The sequence below is a fragment of the Carassius gibelio genome, chromosome A1 (genome assembly GCF_023724105.1).
Source record: "Carassius gibelio isolate Cgi1373 ecotype wild population from Czech Republic chromosome A1, carGib1.2-hapl.c, whole genome shotgun sequence".
NCBI classification, from domain to species: Eukaryota; Metazoa; Chordata; class Actinopteri; order Cypriniformes; family Cyprinidae; genus Carassius; species Carassius gibelio.
The window spans coordinates 22,855,560-22,881,791 of record NC_068371.1 but is presented as its reverse complement, the minus strand read 5'-3'; the positions used below and the strand labels follow the sequence as shown (position 1 = coordinate 22,881,791).

Below are 26,232 nucleotides of genomic sequence, written 5' to 3'. Positions count from 1 at the left end.
TTGTTAAGTTCATCGTAATGTGCTACATTTTTATAGGACTTCCACCCAGAGGAAGGATTATGAACCAAGATGGTAAATATAGAATCCAAAAAGCAGTCACCCCCTTGAATCCCTGATGTTTCATTCTCATGACAGTTTAGTAAGTCCCCTAAAGAAATTTGTATTTCCATCACTCTGCTGACAAAACATTTGCCTTTCTAACCTATTTTTCTAAAGCACAGAGGGGCATTGATCTTCATGTGTAGTATCTGTGTCATCTCTATCAGAATGGCTGACATGAAACTTTGGTTCTTTATTGAAAGTCATCTTTATTAAAAATGTGCAAAATAGAAATACATTAGTTTTCAAAAAAACAAATAATTTATGAATGTTACAGCTGGACAAGTAGGTATGATTTTTTTTTTTTTTTTAACAGACCTATGCAGTTACAAAAATCATATGAGAAAGCTATTGAAGGAAATTTTTGTACCCGATATTGAGAACGGAATGAGAATGTAAAACTGCAAAAAAAGACATTTTTGTAACGTGTGATTTATAAAAAAAAAAAAAAAAAATTGCAGAAAACATCTATTTTCATTGGATTGTTTTGAATAATTAGATGTTTTTCTTTATTTGATGCATTATTAAAATAATTGTATCCCTGATTTGTGAAATATTCTGAATTATCGGCTTTGAAAGTCAGAATATATCATACATATTTTTAATCACGGCTACAAAAAAAAATAAAAAAAAAAAAAATAAATATATATATATATATATATATATATATATATATATATATATATATATATATATATATATATATATATATATATATATATATATATATATATATTTCATCAATACATTTAGACATAAACTGTCATTGTCAAAAAGAAAAAGTAGAAAGGTGCCTTGTAATATCAGTAGGTTGGTTACATTACACAAATCGCATACCAAGATTTTGAAGAATAGTACCTTTCACTTGCAAACTTTAATAAAATACAATGTAATGGGCTGATTCCTTTCTATATTTCACATTGAGAAATGCTATTGCTATTAAGCTGTGTTCCAGCTCAACGTCACAGTTCCTTGGGCATATGAATAGTTGTTGTCCTGTATTTCTTAGTACACATAAAGGTATGTACTTTTTGAGTCAACCCCAACCACATTTCTGGCTGTGCATCTGTATAATCCAGCATCTCTTATTGTAGGATTCTGGATGATTAAGGAACCTTGAGGATGGAGGTACTTGTTCCCAATCAGCCGTGGTTGGGGGTTGACAATAAGCTGTGTTCGGTCTGGGGTCTCCCATGCAACTTCTGCTTTGGGGATCCCTATGGCCACACAGTTAAGTTGTACTGCTACTCCTCTTTTAGCATAGGTGGCAGGAGCTGGACCGCTAGTGACGCGGGGTGGATATGCAATTATGGTGACTGGGACAGTTAGCAAGGAGCTTCCATATTCATTTGAGGCCCTGCAGGTGTATAAGCCTCTATCATGGAAAGAGGCCTGTTGGATTGAGAGGGTTCCATTGGGAAGAACAGCATAACGGCCAGCCCTTTGAGGTCGGGTTAAGACCATCCCGCTCGGCAGGGTCCAGCCGAGGTGGACAGAGTCAGCGTTTGACAAGCAGTGCAGATGTAAACTCTGCCCATTCATGATACTAACAGGTGAGCTATACCTGTTATTGATCTCTGGCTTGTGCCCTGGCATTAATGTAACAGTTCTTTCAACCACTCCAGCAGCATTGCGTCCCAAACAACGATATGTGCCTGCCTCCGAGAGAGCAGGGTTACTAATGACCAAAGTCCCATCTGACTTGTGGAGGAATTTATTGAATTGTGCACCACTCAGCAGAGGGGAGCCATTTAGAAGGATCCAAGTCAGCTGTGGGGTAGGTGACCCCTCAAATGAACAGTTAAGGTTAATGGTCCTGCCTACAGTAAGTAAGAGCGACTCCATTTTAGGACTCTTGAGTTTTGGCTTCTGTAAAATATCGGTTACATCCAGCTGGACAACAAGCTTTGTTTCACCCCCCTCATTACGAGCAATGCAGGCTAACTGGCCAGCATCGGTCATTCTCACCGAACGGATATCCAAAGTGCCATTGCGATGTACTGTCATTCGACTGCCATAATATGGTGCAGGGAGTACAATATTTTCTGGAAGAACCCATGTGACACGTGGAACAGGGGTACCGGTAGTTTCACAGTCGATCAGTTTCTGCTGATCTCTCACACTAGACACCCTCATTGAGTTTGTGGTGCCTATGAGGCCGTTAATCGTAGGTGGAGAGACAAGGATTTCTATTCTGGTCACTTTGCGATCCTGCCCTGCACTGTTCCTGGCAAGGCATATATAGTTCCCACCATCGAATCGCTGAACTTTCCGAATTACTAGAGTCCCATTATCATGTATAAAATACTTGTCTGAACCTGAAGTTATGGCTCCATTAGTGGGTGAAAACCACAATATAAGAGGTATTGGCTCACCCTTGGCACTGCATTGCAGAGAGACAGATTCTCCGTACAGGACCCTGATGACATTATTTGTTTTATTCACAATCACAGGAACATCTGCAACTACTTTTACATGCACTTTCATCTCATCTTTTCCAACTTGGTTCTCAGCATAACAGGTATAGTCACCCTCTTCATGCATCCCTACTTCATTGAAGAAGAGGGTTCCATTGTCAAAGACAACATACCTGCGAATTCGACTGCCAACATTACGTTCAGACTTCATGACACTGTTGATCATGGTGCCATCAGGCAGTGCCCACTGGATTTTAGGGTCAGGTAGTCCAGATGCCATACAGTCAACTTTTAAGTTTCCTCCATACACCACCTTTCTATTAGCCTCTGTCTTCTGCTCAATTTTAGCAGGTTTTGCCATGACGCTGACCTTAAATGGCACAAAATCATCCCCAATTTTGTTGCGGACAACACAGAGATATTCACCATCATCTTTCTCTGTCACAGAGACGATGGATAGCGTACCATTGGCAGACACTTCGATCCTTTGATCATAACTGAAATATAAAATGTTATTATTATTATTAGTATTGCTGTGCATTCTTTTAGAGGAGCAGTTATTGTTTGCATGCACATGGTAACATGTCTCATCAGTCAAAACAGGATACAAAGTTATGAAAACAGAAAATCTAGCCACATGCTTTAAGTAGCAAGAGAAATTCAGAAAGGGAAAAAAAGGAAGACAGTAGCTACGTGCACATTGTTATAAAGTGTATAAACCCAGACTGTAATTTCCTGCAAAGGAGATGTGCTTCAGTGAAGTGTTTATATTACCTGTAGTGAGCATCCACAAGCTTTTTGGATGGAGTCCTCCAGATGATCCTGGGCTCTGGATTCCCTGACGCAATACAGTCCAGGTGCAACCTGCTCCCATAGACCACATCTGTTTTTTGAGGCGAAGAAAATGTAATCTTGGCTCTTGAGTATATTACGGACTTCCTTACAGTCAAAATAATGGCCCTCCATGCAGTGCCAACCACATTGGTTACTGAGCATTCATACCTCCCTGCATCTGTCGGAGAGAGACTACGAACGTAGAGGGTCCCATTAGGGAATACAAACAAGTTACGTCCATTAATAAACTGTGAGGGACGGAGCTGCATTCCATCAGGGGTAATCCAGCCAATGGCACCGGGAGGGACACCCGTGGCAGTGCAATTCAAGTATGCAGTGCTTCCTTCTGGAAGAGTGACATTCTCATTTCTTGGTTGCTGAATGATAGGTGGCAAGGCCGCAATAGTCAATCTAAGAGATATGGTATCAGCACCAGCTGCATTGCTAGCAATGCATTTATAAATTCCTTGATCCATGTGACTGACCGATTTCATGTGAAGTGTGCCATTGGGTAAGATTGAGACCTTGTTCTCAGGATTGCCATGAGTAGGTCCACTAGAATGTACCAATTCCCTATCAGGAAGGACCCAGGTGATCCGAGGCTGAGGATGCCCTTGGGACTGACACTCAAATTGAACAGTTTCTCCAGGGTATGCTGTGAGTTCACTGAAGCGAGGTTGCAGCACTCTGGGGTTTTCAGCAAGAACAATTAAATTAACTAAAATTTTATCCTCTCCATACAGGTTTTGGACACTGCAGAGGTACTGGCCCCGGTCCAGAGGAATCACATTATGGATTATGAGTGTACCATTAGGGGACACTTCAAATCTTTGAACCCTGGTGTTCTGCGTAACACTTGAACCTGCAGGAAAAAAAAAGTGACAATTTAAGTACAGTATAAACAGGATATATTTCAACATTTAATATTGTTAAATAATGGTAAACCATCTGTCCTACCTGTGGATACTTTAGTCCATGAAAGGAAGGGGCTGGGCTTCCCCGCAGCCACACAAGGCAAATAGGCATTAGTCTCAGCATGTGCTGTTACTGATCTAATGTCTGTGCTGGTGATCCGAGGTTTACCTCTATCCTCAGGCACTGCTGTTGGTCTTTGTTGAGGTCCTCCTGATGAGCCATAATGTACCAAAGAGCTCCCTCTACCCTGAACACCTGGCCTACCAGGAAGTTTTCGTTTGGGTGATGATACTGTTGAGTGAAGTGGAGTTTCCTCAGAAATGCTAGCTAACTGATAAGGAAATTGTGTGATTGGAGGTTCTATTATACTAATGTATTTGTCACTGTCAGGAATGTGATTTGCATTGTCTAGTTCACTTAGCATACTTGCAGAAGTGGGTGTTTTTGGATAAAACATATGAGTATGTACTGTAAGAGATTTCACAGCTGCTGTTGTTGTTGTTGTTGCAAGAATGTTTTCTTTTGTAACTGGAGCCACATCAGTATTTTCTGATGGAGCCAAAGGTTTCATGGATAAAGAAGAATCTTCTCTATTGTGAATGTTACCAGTTGAAAGTCTGCTTGGTTTTGTTGTTGAAACCACTAATACTGGAGAGCTTTTGGGGCTGCCTGTTGGAACCTGTGAACTTTGTTGTGCCCCCTCAAAAACTGTAGTGGCTGCTGTTGTTGAACCATATCGGATTTCCAAATCATTTTTGAGGATTTCATTCTGGGTGTTTTGGGAAGATGAAGATAATTGCCTCACTGGAAACTCCTCTTCAAGCTCTTTGTATGACAGAATGGTTACAGTCTCTGTTGGGTTATGATGGTTGTTTGTTTTAGCTGGACTTGCACCTGGAAGTTCTTCTAATTTTACATTAGAGTTGTCTGGTGTTGGGATCAAGCTGGGGTCTCTAGTAATTTTTTCCTGTTGAGTCTCTTTAAATGTTTTAGCTGCAGGGACATGCATGCTTGTAAACCACTCATGAATGTCTGCCTTCTCAGGAGGATTTGGAATATGGGGGGAGAAGGTGGATTTTTTTTCTTTCTGTATAGATGATTTTTCTTGTTCTCTTCCAAAAGTACTAATTGTTGATGGAGACACTGGTACTATTTTAAGTTCATGATCTGGCTTAAAATCAAACGAGTGTTTATACTTTGCCATAGATACTTTTTCTTGAGATTTGTATTTATGGGTTTTGTTATTCCTTCCACTGAATAAAAGATCTGTGTTCCCTTCATGAGTCATTTTGCCTAGTGATGGTGGTAGTCTGTCAGTTAATGGACTAGCAGTATTCATCTTGGCTCCTGCACTTTTGGCCAATGAAGATGTTTCTATTTTAGTTTGAGAGGAGGCAGTTGTCTTAGTGACTGAAAACCCATTTGTAACCTCCACAATTGAAGATGAAGTGGGCTGTGGGGTGACATTGGTGACATATACTGATGATTTAGAACTGTTTGTCTGGGTTCTAATTCGATTAGTCTTTCTTCGTCTTCCACCATTCCTCTTCCTCAAACTGGATGAGTTCCTAGCATGTGAGGAAGAGGCTTTAAGCGAATTAATTAAAGTTGTTTTTTGTCCTGAAGTGGGTTTGGTGGTTGCTGTCACAGTAAGAAGCAGTGGAATTTTTGAGACATTATGTTTTGTCTGAGTTATGTGCTTTTGGAGGGTATGTAGTCCTTCCTTAATTGTAGTAAGAAATTCAGTAAAAGAGTGCACAGCAGTTTCTGTATTTGGTTCTGAGAAGGTTTTTGCTGTGGTCAATGCAAAGCTGTGATCCATCCTTCCCTGATAAACTTCTCTCACATCCTCAGGGTTTTGTAAAACCATGTGTTCTTCCTCATCTTTGCCATCAGACTTTGGAATTGCTTCAATTATTATGCCACCATCCATTGTGTGACTCTTGTTTTCCTGTAAATGGGTTCCATATGATGCAGTGCTCCACAAACTGCTCACTGCAACTCCTTCTTCAACCTCTGAATCTCCTAAAGTAAAATGGGTCATCTGTGGTCCAACTGTGGGTTGTGTGATATATGTGGTAACTGTAAACAAATCTAAATTTGGATCTGTTTCAGGAGCGGCTATCTGGTATTTAGCATGTCTTGTGTCTTCAGAATTCTGAGTGCTCATATCCAAGTTGTATTCAGTAGCCTCAATGGGCATCTGTGACATTGTGACTGAGTACAACACATCCTTTACTGGTGCCCTGCTTACCTCTTTAGTTATACCTTCTGCAGACGATCCTTCAATCTTGTTAGCAATTTCTGACTGCTTTGTGTAGGCAGCCTCTGACTCCTGTATTTTGTTTGTACTGGTCTGAACAAACTTTGGAGTAGTTGCTTTTAAACTTGTTCCACCACTACGAACTTTTGACAAAATGCTAGCCCAGTGCTTTGGGTCTATTTGGTTGTTTGACATGTTAATTTTTCTTCTTGACTCTACAGTGTTAACCCTATCCACTACTGGGGTTCCAACCCTCCTCCTTGGAGTAGCAGGGCGTCTCCAGGAATTCCTGAATGGATGGCCTCCCCTTATTCCCATGCTCGGGACCCGCCGTTGATTGGGTAAATCCACTTTCCTGGGAAGCCCTTTCTCTAAAAACTCTTCAGGTTCTTTATCCCCAGATGACTCCATGTTGTTTGTCACAAGGACTTTGGTGGAAACTCCCTCAGCAGGTAGAGGGCTACTTGAGTACTTCTGTAATGAGAGTAAACCTGGTGCCCTTGATATTATTACATTTGTGGCCAAAGTATCCATCCCATGCTGGTTTCCTGCTATACACTTATAGTATCCACTGTCTGAAAGCTGACTGTGTCGAATAATCAGAGTTCCATTTGAAGCAACGGATATCCTTGAAATGTTTACCCACTTGTTTACAATGCTACCATCAGGGAGAATCCAGTGTATATAAGCATCAGGGGATCCAGTGGCAACACATGGAAGGAAAAAAGCTCCACCTGTGAATCCTGTAACTGGTTCAGTTACTCCTTCACCTCCAGGAGGTGGACTGGAGGACTCCTCCACTGATAGGCGAAAAGGAAGAATAGTAAGGTCATCTGAAGCCTGTGCAATACAGTAGTATACTCCTGAATCAGAATGAGCCACAGATTTAATTTCAAGAAGACCAGCACTTGATGCTGAAAGCCTGTTGTCATCACTTCTAAAAGGTGTTTTTAAAGTAGAGCCATCAGGTAGCATCCATTTAACTGACTCGTTCCCTGAGCTATGCATGGAACAGTTTATCTCAGCAGGACTTCCCACGACAGCAACCTGCATTGTTCTAGTGTCATTCTTGGACTCAATTACAGCCCAGCCCCTACTCTGCTGTCTTATAGATTCCTTTTCCATAACTTCAGTCATATACATGTTGAGAATTAGTCGAACACTTTTACTTGTAGACTTAATTCTGTTTAGCTGAAGGTCCATTGATGACTGCAGTATCCAGGGTGGGTAAGCGGCTATGCTAGCTTTTACTCCTGTATAGTGAAGAGCATCCCTTTCAACATCTTGCCGATACCTGAAGCTTGTGTAAGGTTCCTTACTCAACATAATTTCCCTGCGAAGGTGAACTGGAACATCACTGTAATATGCAATCAATCTCCACAACTTCTCATAACTGGACCTGTCAATTGCACACTTTAAATCTAATGTCAGAGTCACGTTTGCTAATATTTGATACTGGTTAACATAGTCCCAGCCTATGCTAGACAGCTCTCTTGGCTCAGTGACAAGACATTCCAGGTCTACTTGATGTCCGTGTTCATCTGACAGACCCAGGGAAATGTTTCCAAGATGTTGACGAAATTCATCAGCCATCAAGAGGTCACTTCCTGTGTCCTCTTGGGAAATGGCTCTGTGAGCCGTGCTGATGATGGGACTATTGCAAGTGGGTTTCTCCAACTCCTGGAGTTGTTTCTTCTTTACTTGTTTTGGAGAGAAACACATAGCGCATAGCTGGCCATCTGGATAGCCTTTGTCTTTCTTACATTTCAGCACACCTGACAAAAACAAACAAATAAACAAACAAACAGGTGGTTTGAAGTAAATGGACATTCATCAAGATAAAATAAAATGAAAAGCACTGGAAACAGTTCTTCAACTAATTGAGAACAGTATAATTAATTATATTAAAAAACATTATATAATCATATGCGGATCATTATGAGATGATACTTACAGTTTATGATTTCTATTACTTTTCCCTTTAATCTGAATAGAACATTATTTATTATTATTTTTTTTTAACGGCAACATGATTGACAATCATGATGATAAATACCTGGTGAATTTTTATTCCACTCTTTGAACCACCTCATGTGACAGTCACAGGTCCAGGGGTTCCCATGCAGGGAAAGATTCTCCAGGTAGGGCATGCCTGCTAGCATCTTCTGTGACAAAGTGCTCAGTAAATTATCAGATAGGTACAGGTGCTTCAGGCTGGAAACTGGGAAGTGTCCAAGAATAGAGAAAGTGGAAAAGGTGGCTGGGTGGAGCTGCTGAAGTTGATTGCCTTCCAGTTGGAGAAAGCGAAGAGAAGTGAGGCCTTGGAATACATCAGCATGGATGAACTCAAGTCTGTTGTGATCCAGGTGCAACCTAGTGAGACTCCAGAGACCCATAAGGGACTGTCTACTAATTACCTTCAGTTTATTATAGCTTAGTTTCAGCATCTGGGGGAAAATATGCATTAAACTGTATATATATTTATTTAATTTATTTATATTAGTAAAAATTTTAACTCAATGTCATCTTATTGCAAAATTGTTGTACATGAATAATGATTTCTCAAAGGAAATAGTTGACAGTACCTGCAGGGATATGAGGTCACGGAATGTTCCATCAGGAATATGATGCACATCATTGCCATGCATTAACAGAAGCTCCAGTTTTCGTAACCCAGCGAAAGAGCTGTAATTTATTCTATGTATAGTATTAAACCTGGAAGAAGAAGGGTCATAAGAAGGGGTCAATAACATGGTAAACTATGCAATGATGTTGCAGATTTACACACACACACACACACACACACACACACAAATAGGATCAATTGAATTCATTTTAATTACGGAGACCAAATCTAGTTTTTATTTTCAAAAGACTACATATGGTTTGAATTGAAAGTATAATTACATATGGATTTTCTCCATCAAGCAGTTTGGTTTCACATGCCTAGTTATTGTTTTTAATTATTTTAAATGATTAAGTGAATTCTGTCATCATAGTGAATATCATCTTATTTTTGTAATTGCCATTGGGTAAACAAGTGAACACAATACACAGGTCAACTAAGCAGACTATAACTGAAACGTTGATTTTTTATTTTTTTTTGCCAGGATAATTTTTCGTACATTTGAGGTCAGGGCAAGTTGTCTTATGTGTTTTTATGTGACATATTGTTTCGACAACGGCATACAGAATCAGAGCATTTATTTTCATCAAGAGATTCATTCATTTTTGGTCGAGATCTTGTAATGACAATGGGAAAGTCAAACCACTCTGTAAAGTCGACTTCAGCACATCCTGAAAACTCTGTGGTGGCCAGTTCATACAAGAAAATGATTCCTCAAGCTCACTCCAGCATGGTTGTTCGAGAAATAAAAAGCTACCCACTGCTTCAGATAGGGTTAAAATAATTGTTGCAAAATATATAACATGCCAGAAACATGTCAATCACCTCAATAATGAAACAATCCCAAACTCTTCAATATTTGCTTATTTAAATCCACATGATGACTTTATTATAATCATTTTGATGTTTATTGATATAATTTTATTAAAAGAACTCATGACAGGTTGCATTGTGTCAGCTATACAATCAACTGCATCTGCAGACTAATATAAACATAGACTGAGAAATATTCACTGGAGAGAAAATGTTACAACTAGCCCCTGTCTTCCCAATTAAACTATAATCTTAAATCCTTCCAGGGAGAATCCTAAACATCCTGTGGATTTTTAAGGTCACCTGTAAAATGGTTGAAATATCTCTGCCATTTAGCACCATCAAGGGAAATCCCCACTAACCTACAGATGAGCCCACTTGGATTAAATGTCTTAAAACAGTTTCATGATGTTACCATGATGACCTGAATGATAATCTTCACAAGATAAATCATTTTGGTGTGGGAAGTGGGTGTGCTGCAGTGCTTTTTTAAGAAAGCTGATATCAGAAGACAAAGGAAAAAGCAGTTTCTAAGAATAATAAATGAAGGACACGGTCATTCTTACCCCAAATTCATCCGCTCCACCTGTTTGGGCACGCCAGCAGGCAACTTAAGTAAGGAGCGGAATGTGCAGTGAACCTCTGTGGGCTGGTGGCAGACACATGGCCGTGGGCAACACCGTACCACTACAGGCAGTGCTACCATCACCAGCATAATCACAACCCGAGCATAAAAGCGTCCCATCTTGATCTCCACAGCAGAGCAGCAAACACCTTAAACTGCAGAGAGACACAACAGTCGAAACAGCACTATTAATTTTATTTTCCACGTGAATTAATACACAAAGTTAACACATTCTTATAGTGAATCTAGTATATTTACCGAGATGTGAAATATAGGTGTTAAACGTCACGTTTATGATTCAGCTAAAAAGATGTATCATTGCTTAAAAGTTAGGAAGCGCTGTTGCAATCCTGAACTCAGATTTCATCAAAGAGCATTAAGAACAAACCGTGTGTTAACTTTGTTAACAGGAGATTATTCCAATAACAATCCGGCATGATTTTGATTCACAGCACCCTTCAAAACTGCATTTCCAAGGATCATGTGATAGTCCATTTACTTCAGGCAGCAAATTCTCCACTGATGATGAAAAGTTTCGAAATGTTTTCATTAAGGTTTCAAGTTTTTTTTTTATTTCTTGTCGTTTTTCTTCTTAATCCAAAATGAATCCAATTGGTTGTCTTCTGATGAGGGGAAACGTAAAACACTATAAATGAGTGGAATCTTAGAGAAACGTTGTGTCTGAGAGGCGCAATCCAGCTGTGAAGCTGCGCCTATGTTGAAAACGTGAGAATGGAACTTCCAGCTGGCTGTGGCGCGCGTGGACGCGTCTGCGCGCGGAATACAGGCTCGGGGGAGTGACAGACTGTTAGCCTTTTACATGCGTTCTTAAATGTAGTGTTTTGGACTACACGAAGAGCTGCTAAAAAGCTCACCGTACAGGCAAAAGGTTGTGCATTAATCATGTTAGAGGGAGAGAGTAAATGCTTGGTAAGTAGCGCGTTGGAATAAACAACTTTTGACTTTGCTTACACTGTCATTTGACTGACTATTCTCATTATTATATAGTATTATTCATTTATTATAAAATAAATTAATATTAAAATAAAATATAAAATTGTTTAAATCTAGATCAAAAATTAATCTTTCGCCAAGCATTCGAATCTCATAATTTGTGGCTGCAGTTGTATCCGATCAAATGCGCATTCTTCTTAAACTTGTTTGTTTATTTGAACATATAAAATTATATATATATATATATATATATATATATATATATATATATATATATATATATATATATATATATACACACACACACACACACACACACACACACACACACACAGACATGCATAGCCTACATATTTAAATATTATTGTAAATAATTCAAATTAGAAATTTGAATTTGAGCTTGGGTTAAACTAATTAATTTTACTTTGTTGGATCAGCAGCTATGCTAATGATGTCTCTATTTGTTTCTATGTTTTGCCACGGGATTAACATCCTGTGGTAACTAGGATTTACACAAGCTCCAGTCTGGATCCAGAACACCTGAGAAGAGATGATGCTGACCCCCTCAGAGGACCTCAGATGATGCTAACCCTGAAAAAAACAGAACTAACAAATATTGCTACAAGTGTGACTGCATCATATAATAATTGCTGTTAATAATGTTCATCGTCTGGCTGACTACATCTTGTATTATTTTTTCTGAAAAATCCTGTCATATGTGCACAAACTGATAGTCACCACTTATAAGCTACTACTAAATATTGTAGAAACTTAATTTTCTGTAAAGTTGCTTTGTAAAAATCTGTATTGTAAAAAGCACTATACAAATAAACTTGAATTGAATAGAATTTAATTATCAAATATTAGATGGAGTCTTTTTATCACCTTGATGATCTGAGTTTATGCTACTCCATTTTTGAGTGAACATTACCAAAATTATCCACACAAACACACACACGCGTATGTATGTATGTGTGTGTATATATATATATATATATATATATATATATATATATATATATATATATATATATATATATATATATATATATATATATATTCAATCCTGGCCAGTATCTACAAACATGAACATGTTGTTTATGGTAGTTTTGAAATGACTGCATCCTCCCACTGTGCTTTTTTTCCATGAGGTTTTAAAGAGTCTGGCTCTACATAACTGAGCTCAAAGCCTTGTTATTTCCCTCCTAGAGGGTCCTCCATTATCTCTCTCTCTCTCTTTATTTTTTATACCAGTTTTACAAATGAGGACATTCCTAAAGGGAGGTTTTTGGAGATTTTGTCAGGTTTAGCTCACTTTTGGGTACAAATTTGTAAAATATGGTCCAGGGGGCTGACAAGGGCAAAGGTCATAAGCTCCTGCCCATGTTATTGACCACTTGGGAGATTCCATACACCACATCATGTCATTTCAAGCAGAAAGCACACCTGTTTGAAAATGATATGTAGTCATCTTCAGTGATGAAAAAAGAAAGAAAAAAAGGTATTGAGCATACACATACTGTGATTATAAGACAATAATCCAAAATAAAATGCCATCAACATCTTCAAGAGAAGTAATATTAACACAGTTTATAAGGGCTATTACAATAGTCAAGGCTGGTTGAGATAAAAGCATGTATGACCCTTTTAAAATCAGTAAAAGACAAAAAAGAATTGACTTTTGATAATTAAAAAAAAAAAAAAAAAAAAAAAGCTTCTTTTTTTGTACAAGGATTAGCTAAATGTCTAAACTGGCAAGTTTGCAAATCAAATTGAAGGTTTATTTAATTTTGTTGTCATGTATGTGTATGCATTTACTGCCCAATAACACTTTATTTACTATGTTTGTTGTAAATGTGTTATGTCTGAGACATTATTAAAAGTTGTGAGGTCAACTGGGCTTTGATAATATTATAATCAAAGTCTTTTGTTGGAATGATTTAAAATTAACAAAGGGGTTGCACACACTTTAGCAACACATTTGGGTTGGATTAATAATATTTTGGTGTACAGGGAGGCATCAAAGCTTGCACCTGTTTTTCCAGACATTGTTTTAAAAGCAAATGTAGCAACCATTCAACAATGCATCTAGAGTATGCAATTCAGGCCCATCCAGCTGGTGAGCACGTTACCAGTGGTCCCTGAGCTCCTTTGACATGGAAGTAACCTAAAGACCTTGTGCATGCGTGATGTCCTTTAAAAATACCTTTCAGGTGTTGTAAAAGCATTTCAGGCAATTGAGATCTTCATGATACTTGTATGAAAACTGTTCATTCAGCATCCATATAGTTTTAGTTTTTTAAAAAGCTGTACTTTCTTTCTTTTCTTTTAAATGCCATACCAGCTATTGTCATGATTCTGCCCTCGTGTCCTTGATTTTTCCTAGTCTTGAGGCAGGATCATGACAGACCCATGTTTTGTGTACAAGCGCATGGCCTTGTCTTTGGGCCATGTGCTTGTGTTGTCTCGTTCCCTCGCCCCGCCCCCCTTGTTAACCTAGTCGTGTCTTGATTGTCCTATCTGTAACACCTGTCGCGTCTTGATTAGTACCCCTATTTAGATCTCCTAGTGTGCTCTGTCTTGCGTCGGTTCACTGTACCTGTGATTGAGATATTGTATCCTGTATAACCGTGAGTGTTATTTGTAGTTAGTGTTCTCCTGTTTTGAGTCTTTGTTTATCTTGATTAATCAGTCCTGTTTAGTTATTGTTGTATCTGCCCTAGTCCTGTTTTCCCCCTCGTGGGTTTTGTTTTCCCCTTTTTGTATTTAATAAACTCTTTGTTTTGTGATTCCCTGTCTGCACTTGAGTTCCTCCTTGCCTAACCCTGACAGCTATAGGCTATATTCATGGCGAGAATAAAGTGCAATCAATCAAAAAAATCTGTACTAAAGCAAATTGTCAAGCTGTACATTTACATAATAATAATAATAATACATTCAAAAGCATCATACATTTTTTGTGAGTATAGGCAATTATTTTATATTTTATTACACAATTTGTATTTATTTATTCATGTTTTAATGTTATGTTAACCTCACTAATTATATAACTTGATTTGTTTACAGGTAACATTTCTATATTCATATATATATATATTCAGTGTTATACCCACAGCGCCTGCAGATTTAAACTTACACCTGCTTTCTCTATCCTCAGTGATTTAATTTAAGAATTTACCGGCTTCTCCTCTTTTTGTAATATTTAGATACTGAAATGTGTTTTTCATTCCCCCTTCAAAGTGTCAGTTGCAGATCAGTTTTCTTGTCTTTTTTTAATTTAAAAGGAAACAGTAAACCTGGTCCTCAGTAAATGATCTATACTAACCAGACTTTCCTGTTTGACCATATGGTCGGAGACTTACCAGTAAAATAGAACTAATAATAAACACCATTCCCTAGACAATGGAGTTTACTTTCACTGGTGGTCTGACCACATATGTTAAAATAATAACTGTGAGAGAAGTGATCCTATAATGGGTAAAGTAGCTTTTATTTACACTGTCATGTTTTAAGGAATATGTTATTACATACATTTCTGTCAAAGCATAAAAATCTAACTTTGAGTCCTGAAAGAAAAGTTGATCACATCGGTTATTATGGCAATTAAAAATACTCTTGAAATATATCCAACAATATCTCAACTTTAATAAAAAAAAAAAAAAAAAAAACAGTGATGGATTTTTAACCCTCATGTGGTGTTCAAAACCCAATAACACCTGTGGTGTTCCCGGTCAAAAATGACCGGCCCATAAAAAAAAGATTATAAATCACTCATTATACCATATTTTCACCCAATCTTGGATTCAATCTTTTTGTCAACTTGTTCTCTTTCAATTAGGACTGGTTTTATATTTCTGTTTCCATCTGATTAATCATGGGCCTCATTTATCTGAGAGTAGGCATCTAATTTTTTGAGTAAAAAACAAATAAATTATGAGTAAATTTGGAAATATGAAAAAAAAATTCTGAAAAAAATGGCTACTGTTGATCACACTAGTCTACTCTAATGTTTCACCAGGAATTTTGTTTTGAAACTTTTGTTTTGTAAAAAATATGGCACATAGTCACACTTGTGGTGTTCCCGGTCAAAAATGACCGGCCTATAAAAAATGGCTTATAAATCACTCATTATACCATATTTTCACCCAATCTTGGATTCAATCTTTTTGTCAACTTGTTCTCTTTCAATCAGGACTGGTTTTGCATTTAATTTCCAAACTATTTAATTGTAGGAGTCATTTATCCGAGCTTATGCACCTCAGTTTTTGAGTGAAAAAAGCTTTATTTGTTAATAATTTTGTCAATGTTGTGAAAAAGGTGAAAATAAGTTTCACTGTTGATCACACTAGCCTACTTTAATGTTTAACCAGGATTTTTTTTTTTTTAAATGCTTTTATTTTGTACAAAATGGCACAAAGTCACATTTGTGATGTTCCCGGTCAAAAATGGCTGGCCATTGAAAGTGAATGTAGAAGATTACAAAACACAGGGCTTGTATTTTGAAATGCTTTAATTTTCAGAAAAGGGGTGCACAGTAACACTTGTGCTGTTCCCTGACAAATCTGACCATTGTGACATACAAAAAAAACAAAAAAAGCAAAAACGCTGTCATATAGAGAACACAAAACAAACACTGTTCATTTTCTTTCAGTTTTCCAAATTATGAACTAACCAAAATAAGAAACTGTGACGGTCTCTGTGTGAACTCATGCAAGTGACTAACAAAAGCATTTTTAAGGTAACTTGCAATTGGTCATTTTGTGTCACTTATGCACATGACTGACAACAGTATAATGTATGTGCCTTGCAAATGTGCACTCTGCATTTGAAAGAGACAGTGCCTGTTTTCACATATTTGGGGCACACAAAGTGCATCTCTTTCGTTTCTCTCCTTTGCCTGTGCCAGCTGAAGGACCTGGTTCTGGTGTTTGTATGTCTCTCACCAATGTAGCAGAGGGCAGTCCTCTGGGTATATTTTGGCGCCTCTGTATCAGGGGGGTCACCATGGATTTCCCCCAGCTCTTCTAGGAACAGCCTCCTCCTGAAGGTTTTCCTTGTGTAATACTCAAAAAAGTTTGTGTGTTTTAACGTGTGTGTCTGGGTAGCGTGTGTATAAATGTATCGATACATGCACAGGTCCAAGGGCTCGATGTTTGCAAGCACATATGCTCATATGTGTACATGAAAATAATGAACATGCTCCTGAAAACTAAATTGTTCTGTTCTTTTCAGTCTCTCCCATTCACTTTCAATGGTCGGCCATTGTGACCATTTTTGACCATGCCTACTCTCAGATAAATGAGGCCCACGATTAATCAGATGCAAACAGAAATGCAAAACCAGTCCTAATTGAAAGAGAACAAGTTGACAATAAGATTGAATCCAAGATTGGGTGAAAATATGGTATAATGAGTGATTTATAAGCTATTTTTTATAGGCCGGTCATTTTTGACCGGGAACACCACAAGTGTGACTATGTGCCATATTTTTTACAAAACAAAAGTTTCAAAACAAAATTCCTGGTGAAACATTAGAGTAGACTAGTGTGATCAACAGTAGCCATTTTTTTTCATAATTTTTTTTCATATTTCCAAATTTACTCATAAATTATTTGTTTTTTACTCAAAAAATGAGATGCCTACTCTCAGATAAATGAGGCCCATGATCAATCAGATGCAAACAGAAATATAAAACCAGTCCTAATTGAAAGAGAACAAGTTGACAAAAAGATTGAATCCAAGATTGTGTGAAAATATGGTATAATGAGTGATTTATAAGCTCTTTTTTATAGGCCGGTCATTTTTGACTGGGAACACCACAAGTGTAACAAGGTAACAAAACCCCCACAAAAAAGTAATACAATTTCCCAAATTTTTTTTAGTTTTAGTTATACCCTTTGGGAACAAAGTCACTAAGTTTCAGTCCAAAGTGATAACATATAACTATTATTTTCGGGAAAAAGAAAATCTTCTCCGGGTCAAATTGACCCGAACACCACATTTAAAGGGCATATCTGAGAAAGAAAAAAGTTGGAAGGTATGCACTGACAAGACAGATATAAAAATGTGCCATTTTAGTTGGTCTTTCTGTATTTGCTGTTAGCACTTTACTGTAGAGCAGACTATGCAGTGTCAGTATTAAACTGTAGCACTCAAGTTTATAGGCCATTTCCATGAATTATCACATAGCTTTTGTCTTGCTGTTTTGGCTGATCCTCAGAGCTACCACATGGACTGGACTGTATAATAAACAGCCTCCCAACTGGACTATTGCTAGAATCCAGACAAAGCTTGAAAAACCACAGACACATCAACACAGAGATCATTACTTTATACTAGAGCCTATAAAGAAATAGCAAAAAAGTTTAAAGATGAGATGTCCAATTTCTGCACCAGTAATTATGGAAGCCTTTATTTATTTATTTACTCACTCTAACTCCACTCTCTCTCAGTGCTCACAATCTACTGAATTCAAATTTCATTATCACTACCTAAATATTATTAATGCTCCACAACTTTTCCCTTTCAGCAATCCTGCATCTAAGAAAAGAAAAATAATAATAATAAAAAAAACGTAAAACTCTATCACTACAAAACAGACATTTACCAGTTCACTCATTTTCTGGTCCCCATTTCGTCACTGATTGTTACTGCTGCATACTCACCTCTTTGGGTATTGCATCGATTATGCTGACTTGATTGCACAGATACTATTTAAACTGAAGTGAGCTGGATGGTTCCTTAAATCCCTCTATAATGCATTTCACCTGAGTCAATATTTATCCAGCTAAACTGTTGGAAACAGCTTGAAAACACTACTTAGCTAAGTCGCATAATCAAGCTTTACACAAATGATTCAACAACAAATGCACAGCATTTTTTTTGTGTTCACACTTAACTGTTAATACAGAGCTGATTTGAGAATAATTCAACATACATTTGATATTAATACTGTTTATCTCATCCAGAATATAAATAAATAAATAAATAAATCTTAAATGGAAAGAGCACATGCAGTCTTTCTGCAAACAAGGTAAGATTATCTCCTTGCTGACATCTGTCTTTAGCATGCAGGAAGGAAAGAACTTTTGTACCATACTAGCCCTTTATAACAGCATTATAATCTTTATATGAGACTTTATTGTTCAATTTGCCAACATAGTATGAGGAGGGCAAACTTGAGTTTACTCACAAATGCATTTTGTCCCACTTTACTTAATGAACTGCTTCCTGCAATAGTTAAATTACATGTTGTTAGTTCCAATATAACACCTGGTCTTGATTATTGTGATATAAGATGACAATACATCATTTAACTGTGTATAATATAGAAATAATAACAGAGGTATGTGGAAAATACTGGATGTGATTGCACACTAAATCAAACATGTCCTGGCACATTCTTTGTGTTTTACAGGTTAGAGGAATCACAAAATTATGGATATCTATTCACACTTATACAAGTTTTACATTAGTTTGTGTCCTCTAGGTGGATTTTCCTTTCTCACAAATCCAGTCTCCAGAGATGCAAGCAGAACTTGGAAATTCTGATTAAGACACTTTAATCAGAGGACCACAGAGGACCATCTGTGGAATGGCTCAGGGATTAATACCTTTCTTTCCAGGTTGTCGCATGTGAAAGATAGCTTAGAACATTCATTTAAAAACCTCAGAGTAAAAAATGAAAGAAGAAAAGGAAAACTTATCAGTTACATATGTAACACTCATTCCCTGAAGGAGGGAACGAAGATGTCACATCGGTAATGACCGACAAATTGAGATCTCACTTAGAGAGGCTAATCCACTTTGAGTTTAAACTAAAGGAGCCAATGAACATTGGCATGCGATGACTGCATTCAACTCCCGCTGTATAACTAGGCAGCATATTCAATGCATACTCAGCTTGTCGCTGAGGAGCCAAGCCGGTGACCCAGCCACTCAGCAGTGGTAGAAAGTCTGCAGGGCAAACAAAGGCTCTGAGGCTATACTATGGGTGATGTTTTCTCCGTGGGGGAGGGGGAGCAGGAGGTGTTGATTCAGTTTATAACAATGTTTTTAGTATTTCTCAGAGGGCAGGCTTCAAGTATAACTCGTTTGAAGTAATGGTGCTTCATATAAAATTATCCAGAGAAACAAATGTTAATGATAAATCCCCTGTGATGTTTGTACTGGCTACTGTATACAGGCCACCAGGGCACCATACAGACTTTATTAAAGAGTTTGGTGATTTTACATCTGAGTTAGTGCTGGATGCAGATAAAGTTTTAATTGTTGGAGATTTTAATATCCATATTGATAATGAAAAAGATGCATTGGGATCAGCATTTATAGACATTGGGGTTAGACAACACGTCTCAGGACCTACTCATTGTCAAAATCATATTCTAGATTTAATACTGTCACATGGAATTGATGTTGATGGTGTTGAAATGATGCAGCCAAGTGATGATATCTCAGATAATTATTTAGTTTTGTGCAAACTTCATATAGCTATGACTGTAAATTCTACTTCTTGTTACAAGTATGTTAGAACCATCACTTCTACCACAAAAGACTGCTTTGTTAGTAGTCTTCCTGATGTATCCGAATTCCTTAGCATATCCAAAACCTCAGAACAACTTGACGATGTAACAGAAACTATGGACTCTCTCTTTTCTAGCATTTTAAATACAGTTGCTCCTTTACGCTTAAGGAAGGTTAAGGAAAACAGTTTAACACCATGGTATAATGAGCACACTCGCACCCTAAAGAGAGCAGCAGGCAAATGGAGCACAGCTGGAGGAAAACAAAACTAGAGGTATTTCGTATTGCTTGGCGGTAAAGTAACCTATCCTACAGAAAAGCATTAACAACTACTAGATCTGATTACTTTTTGTCTCTTTTAGAAGAAAACAAATATAACCCCAGGTATTTATTCAATACAGTGGCTAAATTAATGAAAAATAAAGAATCAACAAGTGTTGACATTTCCCAAACACATCAGTAATGACTTTATGAACTACTTCACTTCTAAAATCGATACTATTAGAGATAAAATTGTAACCATGCAGCTGTCAGCCACAGTATCGTATCTGACAGTGCACTATAGATCCCCTGAGGAGCAGTTCCACTCATTCTCTACTATAGGAGAGGAAGAATTGTATAAACTTGTTAAATCATCTAAACCAAAAACATGTATGTTATACCCTATTCCATCTAAACTCCTAAAAGAGGTGCTTCCAGAAGTCATAGATACTCTTCTGACTATTCAAAATTGCTCATTGTCATTAGGATATGTCCCCAAAACCTTCAAAGTGGCTGTTATTAAAAAAAAAAAAAAACAAAAAAAAAAAAAAACACAACTTTTAATTAACCCAAAGAACTAGTTAATTATAGACAGATCTCGATTTTCCCTTTTTGTTCCAAGATACTAGAAAAGGTAGTATCCTCACAATTATATTCCTTCTTAGAGAAAAATGGTATCTGTGTTGATTTCCAGTCAGGATTTAGATCGTATCATAGTACCGAGACTGCTCTCCTCAGAGTTACAAATGACCTGTTATTATCATCTGATTGTGGTTGTATCTCTCTATTAGTGCTATTGGATCTTAGTGCTGCATTCAGCACTACTGACCACAACATTCTTTTGCATAGACTAGAACACTTTGTTGGCATTGACGGAAATGCATTAGCATGGTTTAAATCGTACTTATATGACAGCCATCAATTTCATAGCAGTGAATGAAGAGGTATCATATTGATCACAAGTGCAGTATGGAGTACCTCAAGGCTCAGTACTAGGCCCGTTACTCTTCACGCTTTACATGTTACCCTTGGGAGATATCATCAGGAAACACGGTGTTAGCTTTCACTGTTATGCTGATGATACTGTCACAGGTCGGAGCGGACCACAGGTGTTGCGAGTCACGCCCCTTCCTAATTTCCACCTCGAGGAGGTCCCACGAACACCCCAATGACCAGACACACGAGAGGAGTTAAGGATAATTTAAAACAACTTTATTTAAATTATTTAAAAAGATAATTTAGGGAAGGAGAAAGGGGAATCTAAAATTGGATTTTCGTCTCTTGACAGGAGGGGACTGGGCCTGAGAAATCTGGAGGTCGTTGGTAAGTGATCACAAGGGGAGGGGGGGGGGGGGGGGGGGGGGGGCAAAAGGCTCTTTCGTCCTTTCACAGAACTCCCACCAATCTCCTGACTGATCCTAAGTCCTTCCTTAGCGGCTTGATTTCCCGTGGCGCCCTTCTCTTCTCCTGAAGGCAACAGAAACACACGATGAGTAATGGGTAAAACGGAGAAGAATGCCTTGTTCCTATATTTGTTGCTCTTTGGGTTGTACTTCACCAGCTTCTGGACAGCTCCTCCACTCCAATAGACCTCCTAGGTAAGTACAAGGTAACACACAAGCCCCTGAGGGCGCAGGTAAGTAACAGAGGTAAGTAGGCAGCAAGCTGACTGGGTCTTCCCCCTGGACGTACACCGGTGTATTTGAAGTGAGTAACTTTCTACTCGTCGCACAGGTAGGTATTGAGCAAGGTGACTTACTCTTCACGCTGGACTTACAGGGCGTTTTCAAGGTCAATAGCTTCTAGCTCGTGCAGACGGGTAAGTATTCAACAAGTGACTGTATCTTCACGCTGGGCTTACAGGGCGTATTCAAAGTTAATAGCTTTTAGCTCGTACAGACGGGTATGTATTCAACAAGTGACTGTATCTTCGCGCTGGGCTTACAGGGCATATTCAAGATCAATAGCTTTTAGCTCGTGCAGACGGGTAAGTATTCAACAAGTGACTGTTGAAATAGCATTTCACCCCCCCTTTAAACTTGCAGTGTGGTGATGGTATGATAAATCTTTGGACTGTCGTTCAGCCATGAGCTTTGGTTTTATGTTTCCTCTCTCAAAGTGAATACATCTCCTGGAAACTATGCCAGAATACACTTTACTTCTGCAAGGGCATGACTCACTTGTCTACTGGTGCCTATTGATTTTGTCAGTGTGACAAGGACTGAGGGGCTTTCATAGGGGCTTATAAACAGAATGACAGCTGATATATAGGACACTGAATTCACCATGGTCAAATCGAATTATATTTTAGAAATTTTCATCACACTTTATACTGCAGCTTTCTCTATTATTCCATATTTGCATTTTATATTTAAATATAAAAGTTTGCATTGAAATCACATGGAAAATGTATGATTAATACCAATATAAAAAAATCTCTTCTTGAAGCAACACAGGCCACAATGACATCACACCAGAGGCCTGCTATTATGTGGAAAAACAATATGGAAAAAAACACATATGGAAAAACAACACCAGTTCTGTTGAGATGTACAGCCTGACCAGGTCATGGTACTTTACACTTATGCATTTAGAAGACACTTTTATCCAAAGCAACCTACTAAGTCTAAATGTTATAGGCTAACATTTTATTTTTATTTTTTTCCTAACATGTGTTCCCCTGGGAATCGAACCAACAACCTTTTGCACTGCTAATGCAATGCTCTATATAAAATGTATCAAATTTAAAACAACGTAGAGCAGGACTTGCGTTTAGTCAGTTGGTTATTGATTCGATTGTAAAAAGTTAGTGTTGCATACTCAGTTGGAGGCAGATCTAAATGTGATTGGCTAAACTGCAATGTGGTTATCCATTTGTTAACAGAGAGAAGAACAGTCTATCTATAGAACAGTCGAGGCCAAAAATATTGGCACCCTTGGTAAATATGATCAAAGAAGGTTGTGAAAATTCATCTGCATCATTAATCCTTTAGATCTTTTATTTAAAAAATAAATAAAAAAATCACAAAAATGTATCCTTTCATTGGATAATAAGTATTTAACCTGGGGGGAAATATAATTATGAAATAAATCTTGTTCTCTAATACAAATTGGCCACAATTAACCGTACCCTTTTATTCAATATTTTTGAAAGTTTTGCCAGTTTAACAGGTCTCAGATTTCTCCTATAATGCCTAATGAGGTTAAAGAACACCGGACAAGAGATCAGTGACCATTCCTTCATCCAGAATCACTCGAGACCCTTTAGATTCCCAGCTCCATGTTGGTGTTTCTCCTCTTCAGTTCACTCCTCTCATTTTCTATAGGGTTCAAGTCAGAGGACTGGAATAAATATAGCAGAAGCTTGGTTTTGTGCTCAGTGACCCATTTCTGTGTTGTTTTTGAGGATTGTGTTTGCATTACTGTACGTTTGAAAGATCTAAACATGGCCCATTATAAGATTTCTAACAGAGTCAGTCACTTATTGATATGATCTGTTGGTATTTGATAGAATCAAAGATGCCATGTATCTAAACAAGATATCCAGGACCTCCAGCAGAAATATAGGCTCACAACATAAAAAATACAGCAGTATATTTCTTTGTACACATGGGATACTTTTTTTGTTCACCAAACCCATCTTGAGTGTTTGCAGCTAAAAAGCTCATTTTTTAGTTTCATTTCACCATAAGTACCATTTGAAGTTGAAAATCCTTAATTATTGCCCTGATGGTGGAAACGGAAATTTTCACTTTTCTTAAAGCCACTTCACTAATTTGTGAATCTCAATTACCTTTTGCTGCACATCGGAAATATATTCTTTGGTTTTTCTAATTTTGATGGATGGTTAAGGAAATTTGGGCTTTGTTTTCCCTCCTCTTTATATTTCTGTGAAACAGGAAGCCATTGCTGCATAATTTCCTGTTTATAATCATGCTGGAGTGCTCAGAATTTTGAATATGAATGGGAATATACTTCAGAGATATTTTACTCATAAGAATTTCTAGGGGTGTCAGTAATTGTGTATTTGAGAAAAAACTTTATTTCATGATGATATTTCCGCCCATTTTAAATTCTTATTACCCAATGAAAGGATACATTTTGTGATTTTTTTTTTTTTTAAATAAAAGATCAAAAGGATTAACAATGCAGATTCATTTTCGCAACCTTCTTTGATCATATTTAGCAAGGGTGCCAATATTTTTGGCCATAACTCTATCTATCTATCTATCTATCTCTTTCTATATATATATATATATATATATATATAGAGAGAGAGAGAGAGAGAGAGAGAAAGAGAGAGAGAGAGAGCACTTGAGTTTTGATTAAGGGAACTTTGTAAACTGGATTGTACCCAGGTTTTCATTCGTTGATTTTTGAATATATATACATAACCATTTGTTCCAAACTGTTTGTTCCGTTCTTGTTTCCACTGATTTTTTGTAATTTTCTTCAGACAATATCTTTGTGTTTTGTTTTGACAAAGGCCAATATTATATCAACAGAACATTCCACAGTGATGGTATTCTAAATCTGCATGCAGTAACTCACCAGTCCGAACATAAAAAGTAGTTGCTAGAGCGATGAAATAAACAAAGCTATGAAAACTCTCAGGACCTAGCTTAACTCTGTAATACGATTTTGTTTCCATTTGAGCAATTCAAGCTTGGACTTTAACTGAATGGAACAGAATGGAAAGGTCTGCAACACATCTTGCAAGCTGAACTGTTTTTTCACTGACATCTTGATATCTTAAAAAATGTGGCACTTGTTGCATTAAATATTAGTCAGGCACAAAGCTGAGAGACATCCTCGATTAGATGTTTGTGTATAGGTCTTAAACTTGTTTACACAGGCAAAAAAAGGATACCATTACTCACATACAAGAACAATGAAGAGACATAACAAATCAGTTTCCTATTATGAATAAAAACCAAGCTGAGTCAAACTGATGATGTGGACTGACCACCAAGTAACTAATTTACAGAGAACCTTGCCATTGTTTGAAGACTTTGGGAAAACAGCCGTTAAAATTTGTCATACATGTGTGTCTGCTTTTCTGTAGAAGTATGAATCAAGTCAGATCAAATTCCATTAACAATTGACCCAAACATCACTGGATGAACAGTGAAGGAATCTGGTACCCATAAGGCCTAAAGGTAATAAAATAGGAAAAGAGTTGTGTGGATCAGTCTTCTGTGCAAGTATCATGATGATATTGATTCATACTGACATTCAGCCATAAATGATAAATATATGTTCAAATAAAAGTCTCCACTATTGCTCTTATCCACCACTTGGATAAGACACAGATCAAATGTAAAAGATGATCCCCTTTCATTTGATTCTCATTTCCATGCAGCGATGTCCCCTGAAATCAGACCGTTAGTCTGTATTCACGAGAGCTACAGTTCTTCCCCAGTGTCTTTGCAAATGGACGTTTAGATCTGAGTAAGCATATTTGTGCAATGACCATCACTGGAGAGGCCTGCTCTAAATTCAGCTGCCATTATACTCAACAGCTGGTTAATCAAGAAATATTTCAGCATTGCCGATGGTAAAATGGGGACTCTAGGCTGACCTAGATATGCTCTTTATGTATCTGCTGACCTTAATTGACACCCTGTACCAACAGAGTATTGTGCCTGACAACCACATGCTTCAGTCAGTTCACCAGTTCTCCATTATAGCCTTCTCCAAGTCTGCAAAAGCAGTTATATTAAATGATGTGTTTACCTTGATCGGCTAAAGGGTACAGGCATATGGAAATTATGAGTGGATAAATGCAATTAGTACATAACTTAGAAACAGATTCACTTCAAATTATTCCTGTTACAATATCCAGCTGCCTGCTTGCTTTGTTTACTTGAAACAAATCTTAAGGAATTGCTCCCAACCATGCT

The 26,232-nt window shown here is 37.6% G+C and overlaps 1 protein-coding gene across 1 annotated transcript; it reads right to left on the bottom strand.

Moving 5' to 3' along the window:
- Positions 1 to 874: 874 nt before the first annotated feature.
- LOC128015903 (immunoglobulin superfamily member 10-like) lies at positions 875 to 10,742 on the bottom strand. The gene is made up of 6 exons (XM_052600152.1): positions 10,534 to 10,742; positions 9,114 to 9,243; positions 8,585 to 8,975; positions 4,308 to 8,303; positions 3,291 to 4,212; positions 875 to 3,013 (listed from the first exon to the last, which is right to left on the bottom strand). The coding sequence occupies exons 1-6, from the start codon at positions 10,710 to 10,712 to the stop codon at positions 1,105 to 1,107; spliced, it is 7,527 nt and encodes a 2,508-aa protein (XP_052456112.1). The 5' UTR covers positions 10,713 to 10,742; the 3' UTR covers positions 875 to 1,104.
- Between the last annotated feature and the right edge of the window lie 15,490 nt (positions 10,743 to 26,232).

Coding starts and splice junctions, on each gene's coding strand:
- LOC128015903 (XM_052600152.1), bottom strand. CDS start 10,712: ATGGGACGCTTTTATGCTCGGGTTGTGATTATGCTGGTGATGGTAGCA. Junction 9,244..10,533: donor GTGGAGCGGATGAATTTGGG/GTAAGAATGACC, acceptor TTCTTCTTCCAG/GTTTAATACTATACATAGAA. Junction 3,014..3,290: donor CTTGTGGATGCTCACTACAG/GTAATATAAACA, acceptor TTTATATTTCAG/TTATGATCAAAGGATCGAAG.